At 42.4% G+C, this 18,734-nt stretch overlaps 1 protein-coding gene across 5 annotated transcripts in view; it reads left to right on the top strand.

Moving 5' to 3' along the window:
- The window catches only part of znf608 (zinc finger protein 608), a 30,041-nt gene that overhangs the window by 5,886 nt on the left and 5,421 nt on the right, over positions 1-18,734 (top strand). For all 5 annotated transcript variants that reach the window (XM_057033316.1, XM_057033314.1, XM_057033315.1 and 2 more), the window contains exons 2-4: positions 7,943-8,204; positions 13,829-13,916; positions 15,811-18,253. In XM_057033316.1, coding sequence (XP_056889296.1) covers positions 7,943-8,204; positions 13,829-13,916; positions 15,811-18,253 — 2,793 coding nt within the window. The remainder of the gene's footprint in view (positions 1-7,942; positions 8,205-13,828; positions 13,917-15,810; positions 18,254-18,734) is intronic.

Genomic DNA, 18,734 nt, shown 5'->3' with positions numbered 1-18,734 from the left:
GACTGTTATCTAACACTCGGCCCGCTTTCCCCACAAACGCGGAGGAAAATTTTCTAAAGGGACAAAATGTCTGACTCTTGATGACGAACCACCGGGGGGATGACTCACGTCGGCTCCAGACATCAGGCCTGACATCTGTGATGACTTTAAAACATTTACACAGCGTGAGGAAAGACGTTCAAAGGTCTGCAACGCAGCATCGCTGAGACCTACGCAACCAAATCAAGCCGAAGCTGTGTTTAGACAGACACAATGAAAAATGTATCAGCCTCATTAATTTTATCGTGACCGGTTATTAACACAGCAGGCTAATAGCGGATATGCAAATTCAAGCTAGTTCAAGCTCAAACTCCCGATGAAAAGGAGGAAATGCTGCATATTTTAGAGATCGGCGCCTGTGCGACAACACGGGACATTTACATGCATTAAACTCTTCACTGAACGACTCCTCCGCTTCAGGTAGCTGCTGGTCTTGTCCCAGTATACCACCACCAGGAGCAACTGGGTTCCAGATGGAGGTACAGCCGACCCTCCTCCTGGGCAATAATCCTTCCCGATGCTGAATATATGGCTGTTTCTGGCTGAACCTACACTCAACAAGCACACCAGGGATACAAAGAAAAGACCACCTGATTAATTAAGATTATCTTGTATCATTTCTTTCCAGAAGCAGAGTTTTAAGTAATACAATATATGTGTTAGTATCTGCTCAATGTTGACATTTCAATACCTGGTGTATTGGAGGACACGCGGAAGGAAAAAGATATATTTTTTTCTGTGAAAGGCTTGAAGTCCATTAGGGATGAAAAGAAAGTGGTGTGAAAAGACCTCTAAGCGCACGCACGCACAGACACATGCGCTCACATGCATGCGCACACACAGCAGATCCTCTCTGCAAAGCCCTGACGGCTGAAAGAGATGCAGAAATAAAGAGAGTACATCTTCATATCACTGTCCGGCATCTGACTCGAGGGTTGTCTCTGCTCTGCTTTTGTGATTTATTTGGCTTGAGATTTTCTGCTTTATTCACTTTTACAAAGTCTGTTTTTTTTTGTTTTTTTTGTTATTCAGCTGAGGGGATGTCTGACTGGAATTACAATTAGATTAAAGATTTTCTCATCTAATGCAGTCAGTGAAACTCAATAGGGTCAAATTAATTTGTGAATTGAGTTGTGTGACTTTTATGTTCTCGGATCTGTGGGTTAAATGGTAACCGAGTACAGTTGGAAGGGGATGAAATATTCAAAGAGTCGGAGTTCATCCTCAGTCTGAATTTTAAGCAAAGGTCTTATCAGCTTAGAGGCTGTGCTAATAACTAAATTCCGCGCACAATATCTCTGTGCAGCCGCACTTCTCTGTATTTTCACTCCCTACACTGACATTAATACATTATCCAATATTAAAATATGATGTTTTAATGAAAGCTGAACTGGACGTGGTTAAAATATAAACAACTGAATCAAAGATCCGTTTTTTTAAGGTAAGAACGTGAGTGAGTGGGCGCGGCTGTGCGGCACTCGTGGTCATTTCATGGTGCAGTTTCGCACAACACAGTGTCGTCTGCATACAGTCGAATGATTTAGGCCAGAATGACTTGCTAGGTTTTTAAGTTTGACAAGGAATGACACATTAGTCTTTGAGCAAGACTTTTGTTGCATTTTAGACAACTTAAAAACATCGCATGATGTTAATATTGTCCCTAAACAGTCTTCAACCAGTTTCAATACTGTGATTCCACCTGTGCTGTGTATTTTTTTGGTGTGGTATTTCAGGGCGTAACTCCACTGTAGCTTTATGCTTCTGCTGCTCTTTGTGCTGTTAACAGAGCTGCGGGTAGCAGCTTCTGAGCACAGCTCTTTGGCTGCAGTCACACACAATCAGGGTTGCACAGAGGTGGAGATGTGTTTATTTGTGCCCTGAAATGTAACCAAGCTGAAAAAGACTTACTTCTTTTTCCCACTGCTTTGTCCTCTCTGGGTGCCATCAGAAGCAGTGAGAAAAGAATATGTTATAATTATCGTTATAATTGAACGTGTCACAGTCTGCTGTAGAAAAAGCCGGTTTTGTGGCGCTGACAGTTGTTTCTATCATTCTGTCATAGAATATCCTGGAAGGTGTGTTTGCTGAGAAGAGCTCAACGCCAACACATCTTCATTAGCATTTCTTTGTCCATTGATTTGTCTTCCATTGATTGATATTCAACAATGAAAGCTCCCTGAAACAGCACATACTGGAGGACACTTGTCCATAATTCCACGTTTACTGTATTAATTTGCTGCAGAGTTAACGTTTCAATTAATCACCAAAATTTCATTTGAAAACCAGGAAAAACAGAAAGAAATTGGCTTCATTATCTGACCGCTGCTATTTCCATTGCACCCATATAACGGTGCCAGGCTGTTGGGATAGTTTCACCAGGACGACGTGAATGTGGTGAACACGATTTCCTTAGACAAGCTTGTATCTAAAGGGACCCTGATTCACCTCCAGTCATGTTTTTTCTTATTTTTATTGTTGGAAAAAGATGAATTAGTGTTGATATGATGCCAAACATGTTGATCTGAAGGTTAGCAAATGGCTGTAGAACATCAGCAGTCCTCTTTTGAGGTAACCTTTTTAAACCCAGTTGCTGTTGAGGAGATCCGCTACTTTTTGTCAGTCGTATCATTTTAAATTTTTTTTACTTCCCTTTTGTTACATGATTGCCTGGCTTATAATGAAACAATCTCTGCTGTTAAATCAGCTGCCAGGCAAATCACACAATATTTACTGTGTATTATAATAGAAATGTTGCTCCAGATGCAGAAAATAGGGGTGATTAATTTATGGCAAATTGAGCAAACATAATTATTGGAAATGGTTGATTGTGCAGTGTTGGTGGTGTCAAAGGAGCAAAAGCGATTGATGTTTTTCAAACGCTTCACAGCAGCAGGAGTTATTACAGCGGTGAGTAATGTTGTGCCATTAATGCTTGTCATTCAGCAGGAAGGTAAGTGGTGTGTGTGTGTGTATGTGTGTATGTGTGTGTGTGTGTACTCGGAGTGATTTTGTGAGGAGTGAAAGAAGAAGAGAGAGATGAGAGGCACTGGAGAGAGAAAATGGGAGAAAAAAGATGGCTGCCGTTCACACACCAAAAAAAATCACATACGCCACAAACACACACTTCAAAATCACAGATTGTCTGCACACACACACACACACACCCTGCCTTCTTTCAGCAGCCTGACAATAAAGACGGTGATTTCTGTCTGGGGAAAAAACTGTCAGTGTGGCTGCTCACTGGGGGATTTAATAGGCGGGGAGGAGGAAGAGGACAAGAGGAGGGGGGGTGGGGGACATCAGGACAAGAAGGTGGAAATGGAAAGGAAGCAGGGGGAAGGCTGGGAGGAAAAAGACAACAGAGGGCAAGAGAAATGGAGGTGAGCAAGCAAGACAGGAAAAGATGTCTTTATAGCCAGAGAGAAACAGGTCTGCCATGGACAATCTTGATGGATCCTTGCTGCTGATCAACTGCATTTTTGTTGCTGCTTGTGTGTTAAATCCAGGTCCCATGTTGTCAAAATGGAGATGTTTCACCCTTAATTCATTACCTGAGCTGGATGAGGAGACGAGCACTAAGTGTGAAAAGGTGCATAATTAGATCGTTAACATCACCGAGCAAACATTCTTTAAACGCATAATGGGATTTTTCAGTAGACTGTACTGCAAGTAAAATGTGACTCAAATGTGATTTAAAATAAATAAATAAGCAAAAAGATCCCGTTAATTATAGATTTTTTTCGAGATGCAGAATTAATGGGAAACCTCAGCTGGCTCCCCAGACACCCCACCACTACTCTGCTGATTAATTTGGGAAAATGCAGCTCTGTATGTGGGTTTTTGCACCTGTTTGTGATGCAGCCTCAACACAAAGCTCCAGCATGTCAGAGCAAACATAAATCTGCTTTAGTTTGCTTTAGCGCCACATTTGTCTTCCACGTCCTTTGTTTACGTCGGGCTCTTTTTTCAAGCTAACGGCATTTTTAAGCCTGCGTGCTTTTGAGATTTTAATTGTACTTATTGTGTCTGAGGCTGCCTTAATTATGAGTGGTTGCTGTTATTGTGCCTTGATCTGTGGTTATTTTAACCCACATGACTGTACAAACATGGTACTATGAAATTAGTCAATATATTTAAAAAATAGCATAGAATTTAGCATTTGAAGCCTGCTTGCAGTGAGTTCTTTGCCACTTCGTCCTGGGTTATACAGCTTTGCTTCCTGTCATTTCTTTTAACACATTGTTCTTTTTCTAGATGGAATTTGGACCCATTTACTGCCCAAATCCTCATGCAGCACCGGAACTTTTATAATACACAACTTAAATCTTTCTTTGGTTTCTTGCTTTGCTGGTGAGATTTTGGTATGCCCGAATTTACTCTCTTACACACCGTGCGACACAAACTAATGAGGAGGGGGCTGATTTATGTGAACATCATCACGTTAGCTGCTGTTTTCTTCATACTGACTCTTCATTATGTTGCTTTTCCACACCTATACAAAATTACCAGTTTGTCTGTGCAAGGACAACTTAGTAATGGCAAATTTTAGGCTTCTACAGAAGACTTGTGTCACACAGAGGACAGTGTGATAAGAGCTTGAGGAGTCTGAACACTGTTTTTGGGGGACTGCCTGGTTTTGCACTTTTTAATGCGCGACAAAAAGGTTTGGCTTCTTCTGCTAATTCTGTTAAGGCGGATGAAGATAGTTTTGTCTGAAAAGTGGAGAGGGAGTCCTTGTGTGTGCACAGCTCCAGGGCCCATGCATATTTTAGTGTTATTTGGGTCTCTGTGTACTTGAGTCTCCTGTGTGGATTCGTGGAAACAAGAACTAGTTTTGTGCTTTTTTTTTTTTAAACTTAAACGCCACATAAAACATGTTAGAAACTTGTGGAAAACCATTAAACAGTGATCAAAGAAGCCTGAATTGGGAGTGACTGGAGAATTTTAATTACTAGGAACATGGATGACAGATGTCAGTTTTCTTAATTGTTGATAATTCATTTCATTATCTTAATGGATTGTTTTATCAATCATGATGTTATTTACTCACATTTTGTCTTTTAATTTGTTGTTCCCAGTAGATATATGCAATTAAATTTGGTATAAATTAGCTTTCTTCATACCTTTGATGAACATTGGCATTTTAATTTTACTGAATTGACCTGATTTGCTCATCAGATCCAGTCCAGCCAATCATAATTTTATATTATGGTAAATATGTTGATTATCACATGCCTATTTCAGCAGCAGTCTCAGACTACGTTAATTCTTTCTGGATATCCTCTCACTGACATTGTTTTTCATTAATGTTGGACTGTTTTAAAAGGAAGTGTATGATGCATTCGAAGCACTGAACACATGAGGGACTCCAGTCTGTCTTTTTTCTTTCTCTCTCTTGTTATTTTGCTTTGTGACTCCGGCAGTCCGGAGCTGCTGTGTGAATTGTGATTGAGCACTTGTTATTCTGGGTGTCGGAGGGAGGAGCAGGCATTAACGGCGGAACAGAATTCACAGAGGATCTCAATCCTTCCTTTAGACTTAATTTGCTTTGTGAATTTTATAGGATAAATCCTGTGTGGTCTTTGTCAGCATCTGTGTGGGAGTAAACAGACAGTGTCAGGAAGCACAGGGGATCGACTCTATTTTGTTTTATTACCATTTCCATGATAAATTTGCATTTTTTGTTTCTTATATAAATACTGTGGAATGTAATACAAGGAAGTGGTTTCTATGAATACTTGGAATGCACAATGTCCAGGTCCATCCTACACATTGCAAGTTGTGAGCATAATACAGACTCACTTTTTTGCAAACTGCAGAACAGGTTAATCATGGAGAAAATAGCTGCTGATATTCTGCCCACAGTGCTGGAACTGAGAGCAAACGCTGCAGTAGAAAAAAAGACACCAGAGGGAGTTTATTAAAATGGGCACATTGTCTGTTTCGTTATCCAGTGAGAAAAGAAAAAATTGTGTTCTTGTCAGATTTGTTCGAGTAACTGTAACCTAGCTCTGGTTTTATGGCACACCTCACACCCCCCACCACAAACACACACACACGCTCTGACAAAGTGATGTTGTTTCCTCAACTACAGACTGAGCTTTTGTTCTCATCCAATTCAGTAAATTTCCTGCCATGAGTTATCCACAAAACCTGTGATCTTCATTGAGCCGCACCGGGGAGAAAAATCCGTCATTCCTTATTGCTGCTGCCCTCTCGGCAGAATTATATCCCAGTGCTGTTGTAATTGGGACCATAATAAGCTCTGAAGATGGGAGTAAAGCTCAGGCACACACGGATGACTTAGTGTTTTATTACACGTAACCAAAGTGATGACAGCCAAGATCTATCACGCACTTTAAAAAAACGAAGAATTGGTTTTATGAAAGGCTGAGACAGAGTGTCCACACAGGTCCATTCCATCAGTTAAAGATCTTTACAGAATCCATTCCTACCCGGAGACAAAAAAAAAAAGCGTGTCTATAAGTCGCAAATTTGAAAGCTATCTCTGGATGAGGTTTTGGGTTGGTGCTGAAGGTCAGAGACAAGTCTCGTTTTCCCGGGGACAGAAGTACCTCCCTCACAGCTGAGTGTGTCTTGACACGTCTTCTTCTAATGGCTGGATGCTGGATTACTTTATTACAGGAAACCGTGAGTCAGTGTTGTGACACCTCCCTGATATTCTGCGTAAATAAATTTAAGGAGCTTTATGTCATTATGCAATGTTGCCACGATGAACCCACAAGGCCAGACGGGGGGGCAGTCCTGTGCAGCTGCGCCACCACCGTGGATCAACCTAACTTGGATGCTTTTTGATGAAAAAGGAAAGAGAATCCGAGAGGAGTCTTTGTTACTGCAACGTTGCACCAATCTCTGTGTAAGAGGCCGGTTTACTTCACCCCCACCAACTGTTCATTTCCAGCTGTTAATCTGCTGGGAAACATCTTATTTGGCAGCCTTGATTTCACTGTCCTTCCAGTTTCTTTTCATCTCCTTTTCAAAGCTTCTGTGACAGATTGTTTTACGTGTAGGTGGCTGCATGAAGAATATACCACTGCTTAGCCACCACAACAACCTTGACTGTGCTACAGACCCAGCAGGGTGTATTGACAGCTGGTTTTCACTGTGATGACACTCTGGATCAGGATCATTTTCCTCACATTTATCTACTCAGCTGCCACATACTTAAAGAGCACGTGAGGTCACATCCTGATGAGCAGGCTGCAGAAAAACAGAGGACGACTGTGGTCCGAAGCTTTCGGCAGCTTTTTAGAAAGTCTTCAAATGTCTTGTTAATGTAACTGCAAAAATGCTGAACCTCATTTTAGAGAAGCTCCACAGCCCATTTCCCATGGCAACAGAGAAGCCGTTATTGTTATAGTCACACTGCAGTAATGTTGTCTTATTATACAGCTGCAGCTTTTTACCAAGTTGCTGTGTGCAAATGTGGCTAATTACAACGTGGAATCGACTGCATGTGCCTGTTGGCAGGAAACATAGTTTCTCCTTATAGACACAGGAGCTTGAGGATGAAATCTCTCTTTGCAACTCATTATATAGAGAGATTAGGTGAGGCGAGTACACATGAAAGAAGGGTTCTCTGCAAAGTCTGGATGTATTGGAGAGATGATTAGCTGCCAGTTAGTATTTAGAAAGTTGGGAAGTGCAGGCTGTAGACAGAATAATGAAGGGTATGACATTTAGAGATAATGCTTCCTGTTCTAAAATGTCCTCTGTAGCAGGACGATCCAACATTCAAAAATGTCACATTGACTCACATCACTAATATTACTTCAACATTAATAAATCTTTTACCAAATTTTCTCCACACTTTGTTGGCCAGGAATTCAGGTGCAATTGGATTTTTTAAAAGCTAGTGTCCACCTTTTGCTTTTACTTTCAGATGGACCCCATGTTTACTCCTCCCGCTCCTGGTCACCCCGGGGGCCCCGGGCCCTCTCTGCCCTCGACCCCCTCCTTCTCCCCACCGGCCCTGCCCGCTTCGAGTCCCAAACAGCTGACGGTGAGGACGCGATCCATCGGCACCAACACCCAAGATGGAGGCATCTCGGGGGCACTGGAGGGAGACCCTTCCTCTCTGGGGCCCTGCCAGCCAGGGACCAGTGTCAACCTGGAAGGCATCGTCTGGCACGAGACCGAGGAAGGTCAGCAAAACGCCGCAGGACTTTTGTTTAGCCTTCGTGTTGCTCTGGCATTTGACAGAACTCTCAGTACATCTATTATTTAAGCCTGTACTCACGTGGCGTGAAGTGGAACCGGGCTTGTTCACGGTGCTGCACAGCCTCAATGTTCTAACTTAATGTGAACATCTTAATGTTTGCAGGACAGCAGTTTTGTGATGTAGAGTTGTGAAAGGCCTTTAGCTGGTGAACATGTGTAAATAAAACACTCGGCACGCCTCAGTGACTCTGGAAAAGCCAAAATGGTGGAAGTGCATCAGCAGCTTTTCTGATCCGCCAGCTTTAGGCGACTTTAGCTGGCAGGACTTTTATTTTCTGTTGACATGTTAAGAAGCCTAGACTTACCCTTCAATGTCCTCAGCCAGGTGTTTTTCTTTTAAACTGCCTGCAGGTCTGAAAGTTAGCGGCCGTCTCGCCAATTTAATCTGTGACTCACCGACACTTAGACGGTCGGCAACAATCACAAATGCTGCCCTGACCAGACATGGATGGCTCATCTCTGTCCACTCCAGAAATGCAGCCATTACTGCGCTGAAATGCTGTCTGCTGTCCTCTTGTGCTTGTGCCACCATGAATGCAGAGTACTTGATAGGAAAAAGAAGAGCTGCAGTTTATGTTTTACATTTGAATTTGTGAAAGAGTTGTTTGTAGAGAATACAATCATAATTGAGGGACTGAATGGCTGAATCTCTGAAAAGATTATTTCTTTCTGCTTGAATGGGATTTCTTTTGAGATTTTAAAATTTACCTACCTCATTAGATTCATAGGTGGGTAAACTTTATAACCCACAGAGCATAAACAGACATACTACACTTTAATAATAATAGTTAAAATAATAATGTTTGATGATTAGTTCTGTACTGTACTGGTATCCTTATACATTGCTACCAGTTGAATACACTTGATAATGTTAATTAAGAATTTAATACTTATAACATCGACATAAGAGCTGAGTTGGCCACCGGCTGCTGAAACATGGGTTTTTAAATGTAAGGAGTGGAGTTAGGTCATCTGTTGTAACACACAGTTGTGTCCTTCAGCTGATTGATGTCTGTGCGATGGTTGTAGCTCAGGTCACAGAGTGAGTGGCACAAAGGTCGTTAGTTAAATATAAAGCCTCTGTAGTCTGGAGGCTCAAGTGTCCTTGGAATAGGTTCTGAAGGTGGATCTTTGGTGTGTGAATGTTCATAATTGTTCATTTTGTTCTAAAATTACAGTCAAAAAAATTGACATTCTTTTATTTGGCCCATTCTAAGCGCCACATTTCTGTTTAACAACCAAAAGGATTCTTAATTTTTGGCCTGCATGAGTTGTAAAACCACACGCTAAGCAAATACATAGGTATTAGATTATTTTTAACGTTACAGATAAAGACAATAAAAGCTGCATCTCAAATGGATTTTCTCAGGAGACCTGTGCTGGTACTAAGATGCAGGATACCAAGTACCCAATGCAGAAAGAGCAGAACCAGAAACCCATCCAGAGCTACAAAACGATACCTTGGGAGTACCAGGCGACGGATCAGACGGTCTAATGATTCATCCGCAGATTTTGATGCTGCTACACTTTGATAGGTAGTTAACGAGGATAGCGCTCGGCACTGCGGCTCCTCGGCGCTGGTGTAATGCCTTACTGAGGCTGCTAATGAATAAATCCCATCATTTGGTGCCCATCTTGCTCTGCCAGCCGCAGGGCCTCTGAAGTGGTGTGTCGAGTTTGGTGGAGAGGTGTTTGTTTCCTGGCCCCCTATTAATTAACTCTGGCTACTCGGTCTGAGAGAAGAAAGATGAAGAGGAAGGAGAAAACACAGGGGAATATATCCTGGTCTGAGCAACGCTCCTACAGAGAACAGAGAAAAGAACGAGAGTGAAGAGAACATCTTCTGCCTCGGAGTATGAAAGGTGGATAAATGCAGCCAGACAGCCCACAGAAGGAATTTATACAGCGAAAAACATGCAGTTTGAACAAAATAATCCTCCATATGTCACCCAATGCTCTATCTTCACGTTGCTACTTATTACTGTTTATCCAGCCTTTCAGATTCTGGTCTCCTATGTCAGAATGCTAAAAGAACAGAATTTATTTTCTATAATGTCTTATTTTGTTATTATTTTTATATAGAACACAGGATTGGAGGTTTTCTAAATGTTATATTATTTTTGATACACATTTTGTAATATGTTTTAGAATACAGTAAATTGACATTTAAATCTTGTTCATGTTTTAAAAACTAAATAGCAGCTATTTTATATTTCTTGGTGGTAGAATATTGCCTCAAGGCCAAACATCTTTTTTGTCCCCCAACATAATGTGGACTGAAGAGAATTAATGTGTTTCCTCCTTTCTTACAGACTTACATATAAAAGAACACAAAATGCAGCTTATGAACAGAAATCTGTAAAATCCACCTAAGCCCAAAGAAGTAACTGCAGTCCTTCTTTGCAATGGTTATAAACCTGTATATAAGCAGTTATAAAACCAAATCTAATGTTATTATGTGGCCAGGTAAAATACTGGGTGTGTGGAGGTTTTCTATAGACATATCACAGATGGAAGCAGGGATGAGAAATAATTGGACTTCAAAGGTGAAGGATGCATTGATAAGACAAAATGGATGCAGTCTGACGGTTTGGATGGAGGTGATACAGTGAAGTGTGAGAGATGGGCAGGGTGGCAGCAGAGGTTTCGTTGATGTTTTCACACTGACGGAAAGATGGAGACAGGCAGATAGATGAACACAGGCTGATAAGGGGGAGGGAGCATGAGGGAGAAAGACTAATTTTTTGGTAATGTTTGTATTTTTTAAGTCTGCTGTGCTGCTTGGGGACTGTTGCTCTGGAGGTGGAGAAATTAGCAGAGCGCCGTTCTTGCAGAAGGATACGAGTGGAGGACGCCGCGTGCATGCTAATTAAGCTGAACGCTAATTGGAAGAGCGGAGAGGAAAGATGGAGATGAAGACGGCATCAGCGGTTCAGCCTTGGACTCCCCCATCTCCTCTCTGCTCCTCTCTGCAGGAGGTCTGGGGCTGATGAGCGTTAATCAGGTGGTGATTGGCTCGACTCTCAGCTGAGCTTCACAGGCTGATCTGACTTCAAGACCTCCTGTCTTTGTGACTCAAATTTATTCAGACAACAGCTGTACTAATTCATGCAAATAACATTTAAAGACTGGTTTAATAAATCACAGAGTTTTTAGTTTTTTCCTGTTTTCCACCATTTTATTTGCATTGATTCTTCCTCACACTTGGTTGGGTCAGTGGTGGCTCTTTCTCTCCTTATCATTTAGTCCTATAGTACTGCTAAAAAAAAAAAATCAAGATTTTAAGCTCAACCGCTGTGTGTGGCACTAAAATGTACTACCTCATTCAGTCATAGAGCTTTTTCATCTATTTCACCAGTCATTGTTTTTTCTTTTTTTCCCCAACCACTGAGTTTTGAATCAGAAGAAAACCAACAAGCTTGGAGAAAAAGAGAGGCGTGCAGAAGGATGGAAGGGGACTTTGAAGAGGGTTTTATGATTTTTCGATGAAATTGTTTTGATGTGCAGTCGGCGAGGAGGCAGGAAGGAAGAGAGAGAGACAGAGAACCAGTTTTTTTCGAATTCTTTGCAGAGCAATGAACAAACCCTGAAGTCACAGCACTCCGTGGGTTTGGGGACTTCTGCCACTTAAGGATATTTCTTTTCAAGAAGGGTTGGAAATTAAAAACAGGCCTTGAAGGATTTTGAGCACCATGCATGTTCTGTGAAATGTTTGCAAAAAGTATTTGTGACAGTGAGACAGGAACTCGAGAGCTGAAAGGAATATAAGAAGATAAAAAGTGATGCAGGCTCAAAATAGCAACACTCAATCTTGGATGGATGACAGTGAAGACTACACTGCTGTCCTTGAACTGGAACAATAAATTTAAATCACTTAAAGCACCTGTGGATGAACTGAGCATCACATCGGTCCTGATGAAGCTGCAGATCAACTGTTGGCCCTACAAAAATCATTTTTTTAAAACCACGTAGGAAATCTTAGAAATGAATTTATGCATCTTGTTGCGCTCTTCCCTCATAATTTCTTTTTTGTGGAAGCTCAGATCTTTACAGAGACCTTTAATCACATCATCGCAGGCCTTCCTGCTGACTTTTAATTATCCTATCTAATAAATGCAATTAAAACCTCTCAGTCATGCTTACAAAACCACAGGACAGGATCAAAGCAGAGAAAATCCATGTCCAGCCATCCTGTTGTTGTGGTACCAAATACGTTCCTGTGCAGGTAGAAGTGCCCAATATGGTTTTTTTTGTGTGAGCATGGGTGCACTACCTCAGCTGTGATTGAAAAATCACCTAAAATCTAAATTTAAGGTCAAGAGTTGTACATTGCAGTCTATTTTAGAAGCGCGGAGAGTTGTGTTTGTATTTTTAATGGCTTGGTAGACGGGGTGTTGTATGTTGCAAAGTAGAGTTAATGAACCTGCTGCAGGAAATGTTTTTTACAACATCAAACTAGCAGATCGGGGCTTGTTAAACCCTGCAGCCACTTAGAGTGTAGGCTGCAGGCAGCCTGGGACTTGGCCTTCAGTAAAGGCAGACTTTAACTTTGAGATATCAGCCCAGTGTAGAGAGTAAAGTACTCTATCAAAGTACTTTATGAGGATACTTAAAGTGGATATTGGGAATATTAAGCTGCTCACCAATCACCTCCATCCCACTTATTAATTGGAGATTTTAGCTTGTGATGAAACAGAGAAATGGTCCTGATCCCCATCCACCTCTTGCTGAAATGAACAACACACTTGGCAGTGTTTCCCGGCTCTAATTTATCTGAGAGCGTGTTGTGTGATGGCGGCGGCCATCGGCTTTAATTGAAGATCAAGAAGTCGTGTGCTGCAGTCAAACCTCATTTTAACGCCGTAATGCAGCCAAAATTTGATTTGCTCGACATTGCTGCTGGCACATCACAAAACGGAGGTTAATGGTTTTCAAATGTCAGCTGGTGAGTGCGAGAGAGAGAGAGAGAGAGCGAGACGGAGACCAGGAGAGAGGAGAGAAATGTTTCATACAGATGGCTGAAGGGTATCCTAACATTACAGCTTCAACCTCGCACTTTTTCTTCTGACAATAAACCTGATGGGAGTGCTGTTGTCCTCTGCAGATCTTGCTGACTAACATCATTTTGTCAGTCATTCTGCGGGCTGTAACTGCCAAAGTTGCAACCGTTTTGAACACATTTGGAGTGTTTTAGAATCGCTGACTCCGCTCCCGTTCCCTGTTTATTGTATTTCTAAAGCACTAAGCCCTGCTCTTTTCAGAACTCAAATTGTTTTGTGTATATGTGTTGCCCGTCACATAAGCGCTTGAAATCAAATAAACAGCCGGTGAAAGGAGGCTCTGTCAACGCTCACAGTCGGTTATAATCGATATCTTAATCAGCTGTATACGCTTGTGAATGTCACCAAGATTTCTTACAACTCCACCATCCAATTCCTCTGAGCTTCTCTGATTTCTGACCTTTTTATTCCGACCCCTGTAGGAACCACGGTCCCAGTGGATTCCCTGTGGTTCTAACCGCTCCCTCTCTGCCTGCTGTGATTGACAGGTGTGCTGGTGGTTAATGTGACCTGGAGGAAGAGAACATACGTGGGAACTCTGCTCGACTGCACTAAGCACGACTGGGCTCCTCCAAGGTAACACTATATTGCTTCTCTATCTGCTCCTCGATGTTAAAAAAAACTATTGCTGCACTAGCAACCTCTGAAGAAAACTCAGACGTTCCAGTAAAATTACATGATTTGTCATCTTCAAGCACTGGCTTTTATTACCCTTAAACCTACACGCTGACTGTGAGACCTACTTTCGAAGGCTAGTTGCTTTCAAGCTGTAACTCTTTTTGTTATGCATGTGAAAAAAATGTTTTTAGTGTCTCATTTAAGGTTCTTTTTCTCCGTCTGTTTAATGATAAATGGAGAAAAGTTTTGTGTCATTTCTGTGTAATTGCATTTAAATGACAAGGTTATTACAATTATTGTGATTAGTGTTTGTTGATCTGTCATCTGTTTTATCCGATTTGCTGCCACTCTTCATGGCGTTCATGTGTTTTAATAAACATGTTTATTAACATGTTCATCTTGGTTAGACATGAATACTGATTTGGTTCCATTGCTGTTGTTCCGTGATGAGCCTCAAACATTCTCTGGTCTCAACGGCTTCACAGATGGAGAGTGTTTCTGTGATTTCTGAGTCTGAATCCTCACATTACCGCCCCTGTATGTAAATTAATGGCATCATTGCAGTTACAGTTTAATCTTTTCAATGAAAGGAGCTAAATTGCTTTTTCTTTTCAAACGCAGCGTTGACAGATGTGCAGATGTCTGTCAGACGCAAATAAATGTTTCTCCTTCAACCAGCTATAATTCACTTAATTAAAGACGATACTTGTATGCTTGTATGCATTGTTTCTCTTGGAACTATCTGTAACCAAAATATGAAATATTGAGGTCAGCAGCACTAACCCGAGTTTATTGGGATTACTAGATTAGAGGATGTTTGAGTGGAATAATCATAGATTTCCCCTAAGATTCAACAATAGATGGGATTTTGCACACATCCACATACAAACCCATATATATACCTATGTACACACACACACACACACACACAAGTGTGTGTGTGTGTGTGTGTATGTATGTATGTATGTATGTATGTATGTATGTATGTATGTATGTATGTATGTATGTATGTATGTATGTGTATATATGGGGTTACCAGCAGGTTATTTATCACATCAAATAAAAACCTGGGTAATTAAGAATTCAGTTTTGAGTATGCAAAACCACAGAATTGAGATAAATAAGAAAAACTTCAAATGTTGCATAAAGCATGCAAGTCCACCCCGGCAGCATTGTTTAATGTCCAGGGACTCTGATATAAAAAGCAATTACAAACATCACAGGAAATGTGAGATATCATCGTTTTCAAATCACAGTCAGGGACAGGAAAGACTTGTCTCGGTGTGTGTTGAAGTCTGTTCCAATAATGAGGTGATTAACACCCAAAGCACGCTTCTCAAGGTCAGAATATAGTCGCTCAGTAATGGCCACTAACCATTATTGTGATCTATTGTCGTAATTAATGCATATAAAGGTCTGTGAGGTCCGGGGAGGCAGAGGGAGCAGCGTGTGAATACAAAATCCTTGATATCAAAAACAGAGAAAAATCCATTTTTCTCCCCAGAGTCTCTGTAAAGAGGTCTGCATGAGCTTTTGAATGATATGTGTGTTCAGGTTGATTGCTTGTGTGTGAAGTGTCAAGAGTTCAGGTTGCTGTTGAGGTAGCAAAAATCCTGTGTCAACAGCTTTGACTGTGTTCTGCTGCCGTATTAAGATACCTTAAAACATTGATATAGCAAAAAAATATTGTGTAGCATGTATATTTTTATATCAGTGCTTTTTAAAGATATTAACATCGTAATGAAAGCAGCCAGTCTGGCTGAGTTCATTATTGCTGAGTTAGTCACCACTTAATCCCAGTGATTGAGTGTACTGATGTTCATCCTAATCATATTCCTCATCTTTTGTTCAGGTTTTGCGAGTCTCCCTCCAGTGACCCAGAGTTGCCAGGTGGACGAGGCAGAGGGAAAAGGATCCGGATGGGCATGGCTGAGCGCCTCTGCATTGAGCCAGCCTCCCCTGCCAAAGTCAGAGGCCTGTCACAGCACAGAAGCCGAGGAGGTGGTGTAGCTGGAACTGCAGCAACCATCCATACAAAGGGCCGGAGAGGCAGCATGAACCTCATCAACAACTGCCGACCGCCGCCTTCGTTTTTCACTGTAGAGGAGGTAAAACCTGCCAACAGTACCTCTTCTCTGTCCTCTGGGAAACGGAAAAACAAACCCCCTGCAGACCTGGACCTCAGCCTGGTCTCTGATGACATTAAAAATGGGAACGGGAAGAGGATCCGGGCAAAATCCCGCAGTGCCCCATCTACACCGCAGGGTAAATCTGACCCTTCGTTCATGGACCCTGGAGGAGGTTGTGCTTCATCACCACCCCCGCCCATCCTCATTGATTGCCCCCACCCAAACTGCACTAAGCGCTACAAGCACATCAATGGACTGCGCTACCATCAGACTCATGCGCATCTGGAGGTTGAAGAACAGAGGAAGCCTGAACTGGAGCCCATGAAGGATGGGGATAGCGAGGGACGACTATCAGACTGTGAGGACACCATTGGCAACTTGACATATGACCTCTCAGAGACAAACAGCTCAAATGCCAACAGCTCTTCTAAGAAACCTACCCCTCTCTACAAGGTGACCACAGTGGGGTCGCCAAAGAACAGAAGGCTACTGCTTAGTACTGACCACACACCCACAACAAACTCCAAGACCAGAAGAACCTCATTGCTCAAAGATGGGCTGATTGATGACCTCAGTAATCTGCCCATCATATCCAACATGACCGTGGTTCTGGAGAACTGCATGGTGCCAGATAGGAACTCCTCGGTAGAGATGCCCAAACTGGAAGCCGAGGGATTGATTGACAAAAAGGGAGGTGCGTGTGACAAGGGCAAGAAAGCTAACGGGAAGGTTGAGAAGCTATCTAAGTCACGCACCAACCGCCCAATTGCCCCAGCGCCAGCTCCTCCTAAACTCATTGCTATTCCCAACACTCCATACCCATCTGTAACAGCAGATACTCCCCCATCACAGCAGCCCTCACCTATGGCAGCAATAGGCCTCACTAGTAAAAATCTTCCTCTGAAACCCATCAAACCAAAGCTAAGCATCGTGATGGAGCCAAGCCTCGTCAAAGCCACTCTGGTTACCTGCAGCAAAGAGACGAGAAAGAAAGAGAAACGGAAGCTGAAGGACAAACACAACAAAGATATGCCAACCAGAACTCCCAATGGTGACAGCAATGGAATCAAAATGGAAGACAGTAGTAGTAGTTCTAAAATTGGAATCAAGGAAATTTCTGGAAGCCTGCTGAAGGAGCACCTGAGTAAGCAGGATGTGATAAATGGAATCACAGAGAGCCAAGAGAGTAGGATGGCCAGCATCCGAGCCGAAGCTGACAAGGTATACACCTTCACCGACAATGCCCCCAGTCCCTCCATCGGAGGCTCGTCCAGGCTTGACTCCAGTGGAAGTTGTCTCACAGCAGGAGAAAACAACAGCAAGAACAACAGTCCCGCTTATTCTGACATCTCAGATGCTGGGGAGGATGGGGGATCTTCTGAATGTCGCTCAGATGGCGTTAGATCCAAGTCCAACTCCTCCACCTCTTCAGAGGTGAGCTCCAACAGTCACCATGGTAATTCTGGTAAAAACCTGTCCGCCCCATCTGCCCCATCATCAAAAGACTCTCAATCTCCCTACTACCACGGCTATGAACCCTACTACCTGCAGGGTTATATGCAGTCAGACAGGCCAAACAGCGGCAGTGCTTATCATAAAGGTTCAGCACTTGATGGGAAAGGAAAAGACAGAAAAGAAGAAGTCAAAGAGGATGACAAAATCTCCTCACATGACTTCTCGGACTCCAAGAAAGTTGATACGCTCCCTCAATCTCAACTTCAGCTGGCCATGAGTCAGACCCAGACTGCACTGGCCCAGTCGTTGTATTATGGCCAATACTCCAGAGGACTGTACTTGGACCAGAAACTATTGATGTCCTCCAAATGCAGTGAGCAGATGCACAGTGCTAAACATAGGGGACAGGGGATAAGAGACAGTGAGGATGATAAACATGTGCTTGGGGGGTCTGCCACTGGATCTATGCTAGGTAAAGGTCCAGATCTTGCTAAGGGTTGCTGTCCCAAACCCGTCCTCTCTTATGTGGAGATGAGTGAGAGAGGAGAACGGGGACAGAGTTTGGGGTTTAAAGCTGTGCACAGTGGTATGGACCAACACCAGGTCTCCATGAAAGACTGTGATGACATCAAATCACCGTCCTCTTCCTCTTCTTCACTCCACAACCCAAACAGTCAGACAGATCTGGACTCAAATGTTTCCTTTTCCAGTGTAAGTTTCTCCCTCTGTCTATAATCTGCCGCCGCCGCTGATGGTGTTGTTGGTGTGCTTTACTGACTGTTGAGTGTCACAAAGAAATTAATCGCACGTTGTGTACAGCGAAACCAGTAGGTGCTAATAACAAAGACCATGTGGCTTCTGTGGTGCTGTCGCTCTACTCTGACATGTGTCATTTAATTTTAATGATGCATATGTTTTTAATGTTAAGAGTAAGAATTAATGGGGGATGTGTATTGTTCACTTTAGCTGTAAATGTGAGTACATAAAGGGACAAAGGAAGCATTTCTAATACTCTGATGGTTTTGATATCAGCTGCTGTTTTTCAGAGAGCTTGTACAGTTTTTAAGTATTTAATCTTGTGCAGATAACTGCTAACACTAGCCATGCTTGATCATGTAACAATGATTGTAAGAAGTGAATGAACGATGTGTTTGAGAGGGTAGGTTGTTTTTTTTCTCCCACTCTTCATTTT

The sequence above is a fragment of the Takifugu flavidus genome, chromosome 5 (assembly GCF_003711565.1).
Source record: "Takifugu flavidus isolate HTHZ2018 chromosome 5, ASM371156v2, whole genome shotgun sequence".
NCBI classification, from domain to species: domain Eukaryota; kingdom Metazoa; phylum Chordata; class Actinopteri; order Tetraodontiformes; family Tetraodontidae; genus Takifugu; species Takifugu flavidus.
Note: the sequence above shows the minus strand (reverse complement) of the source record. Positions and strands in the feature narration are given on the sequence as shown.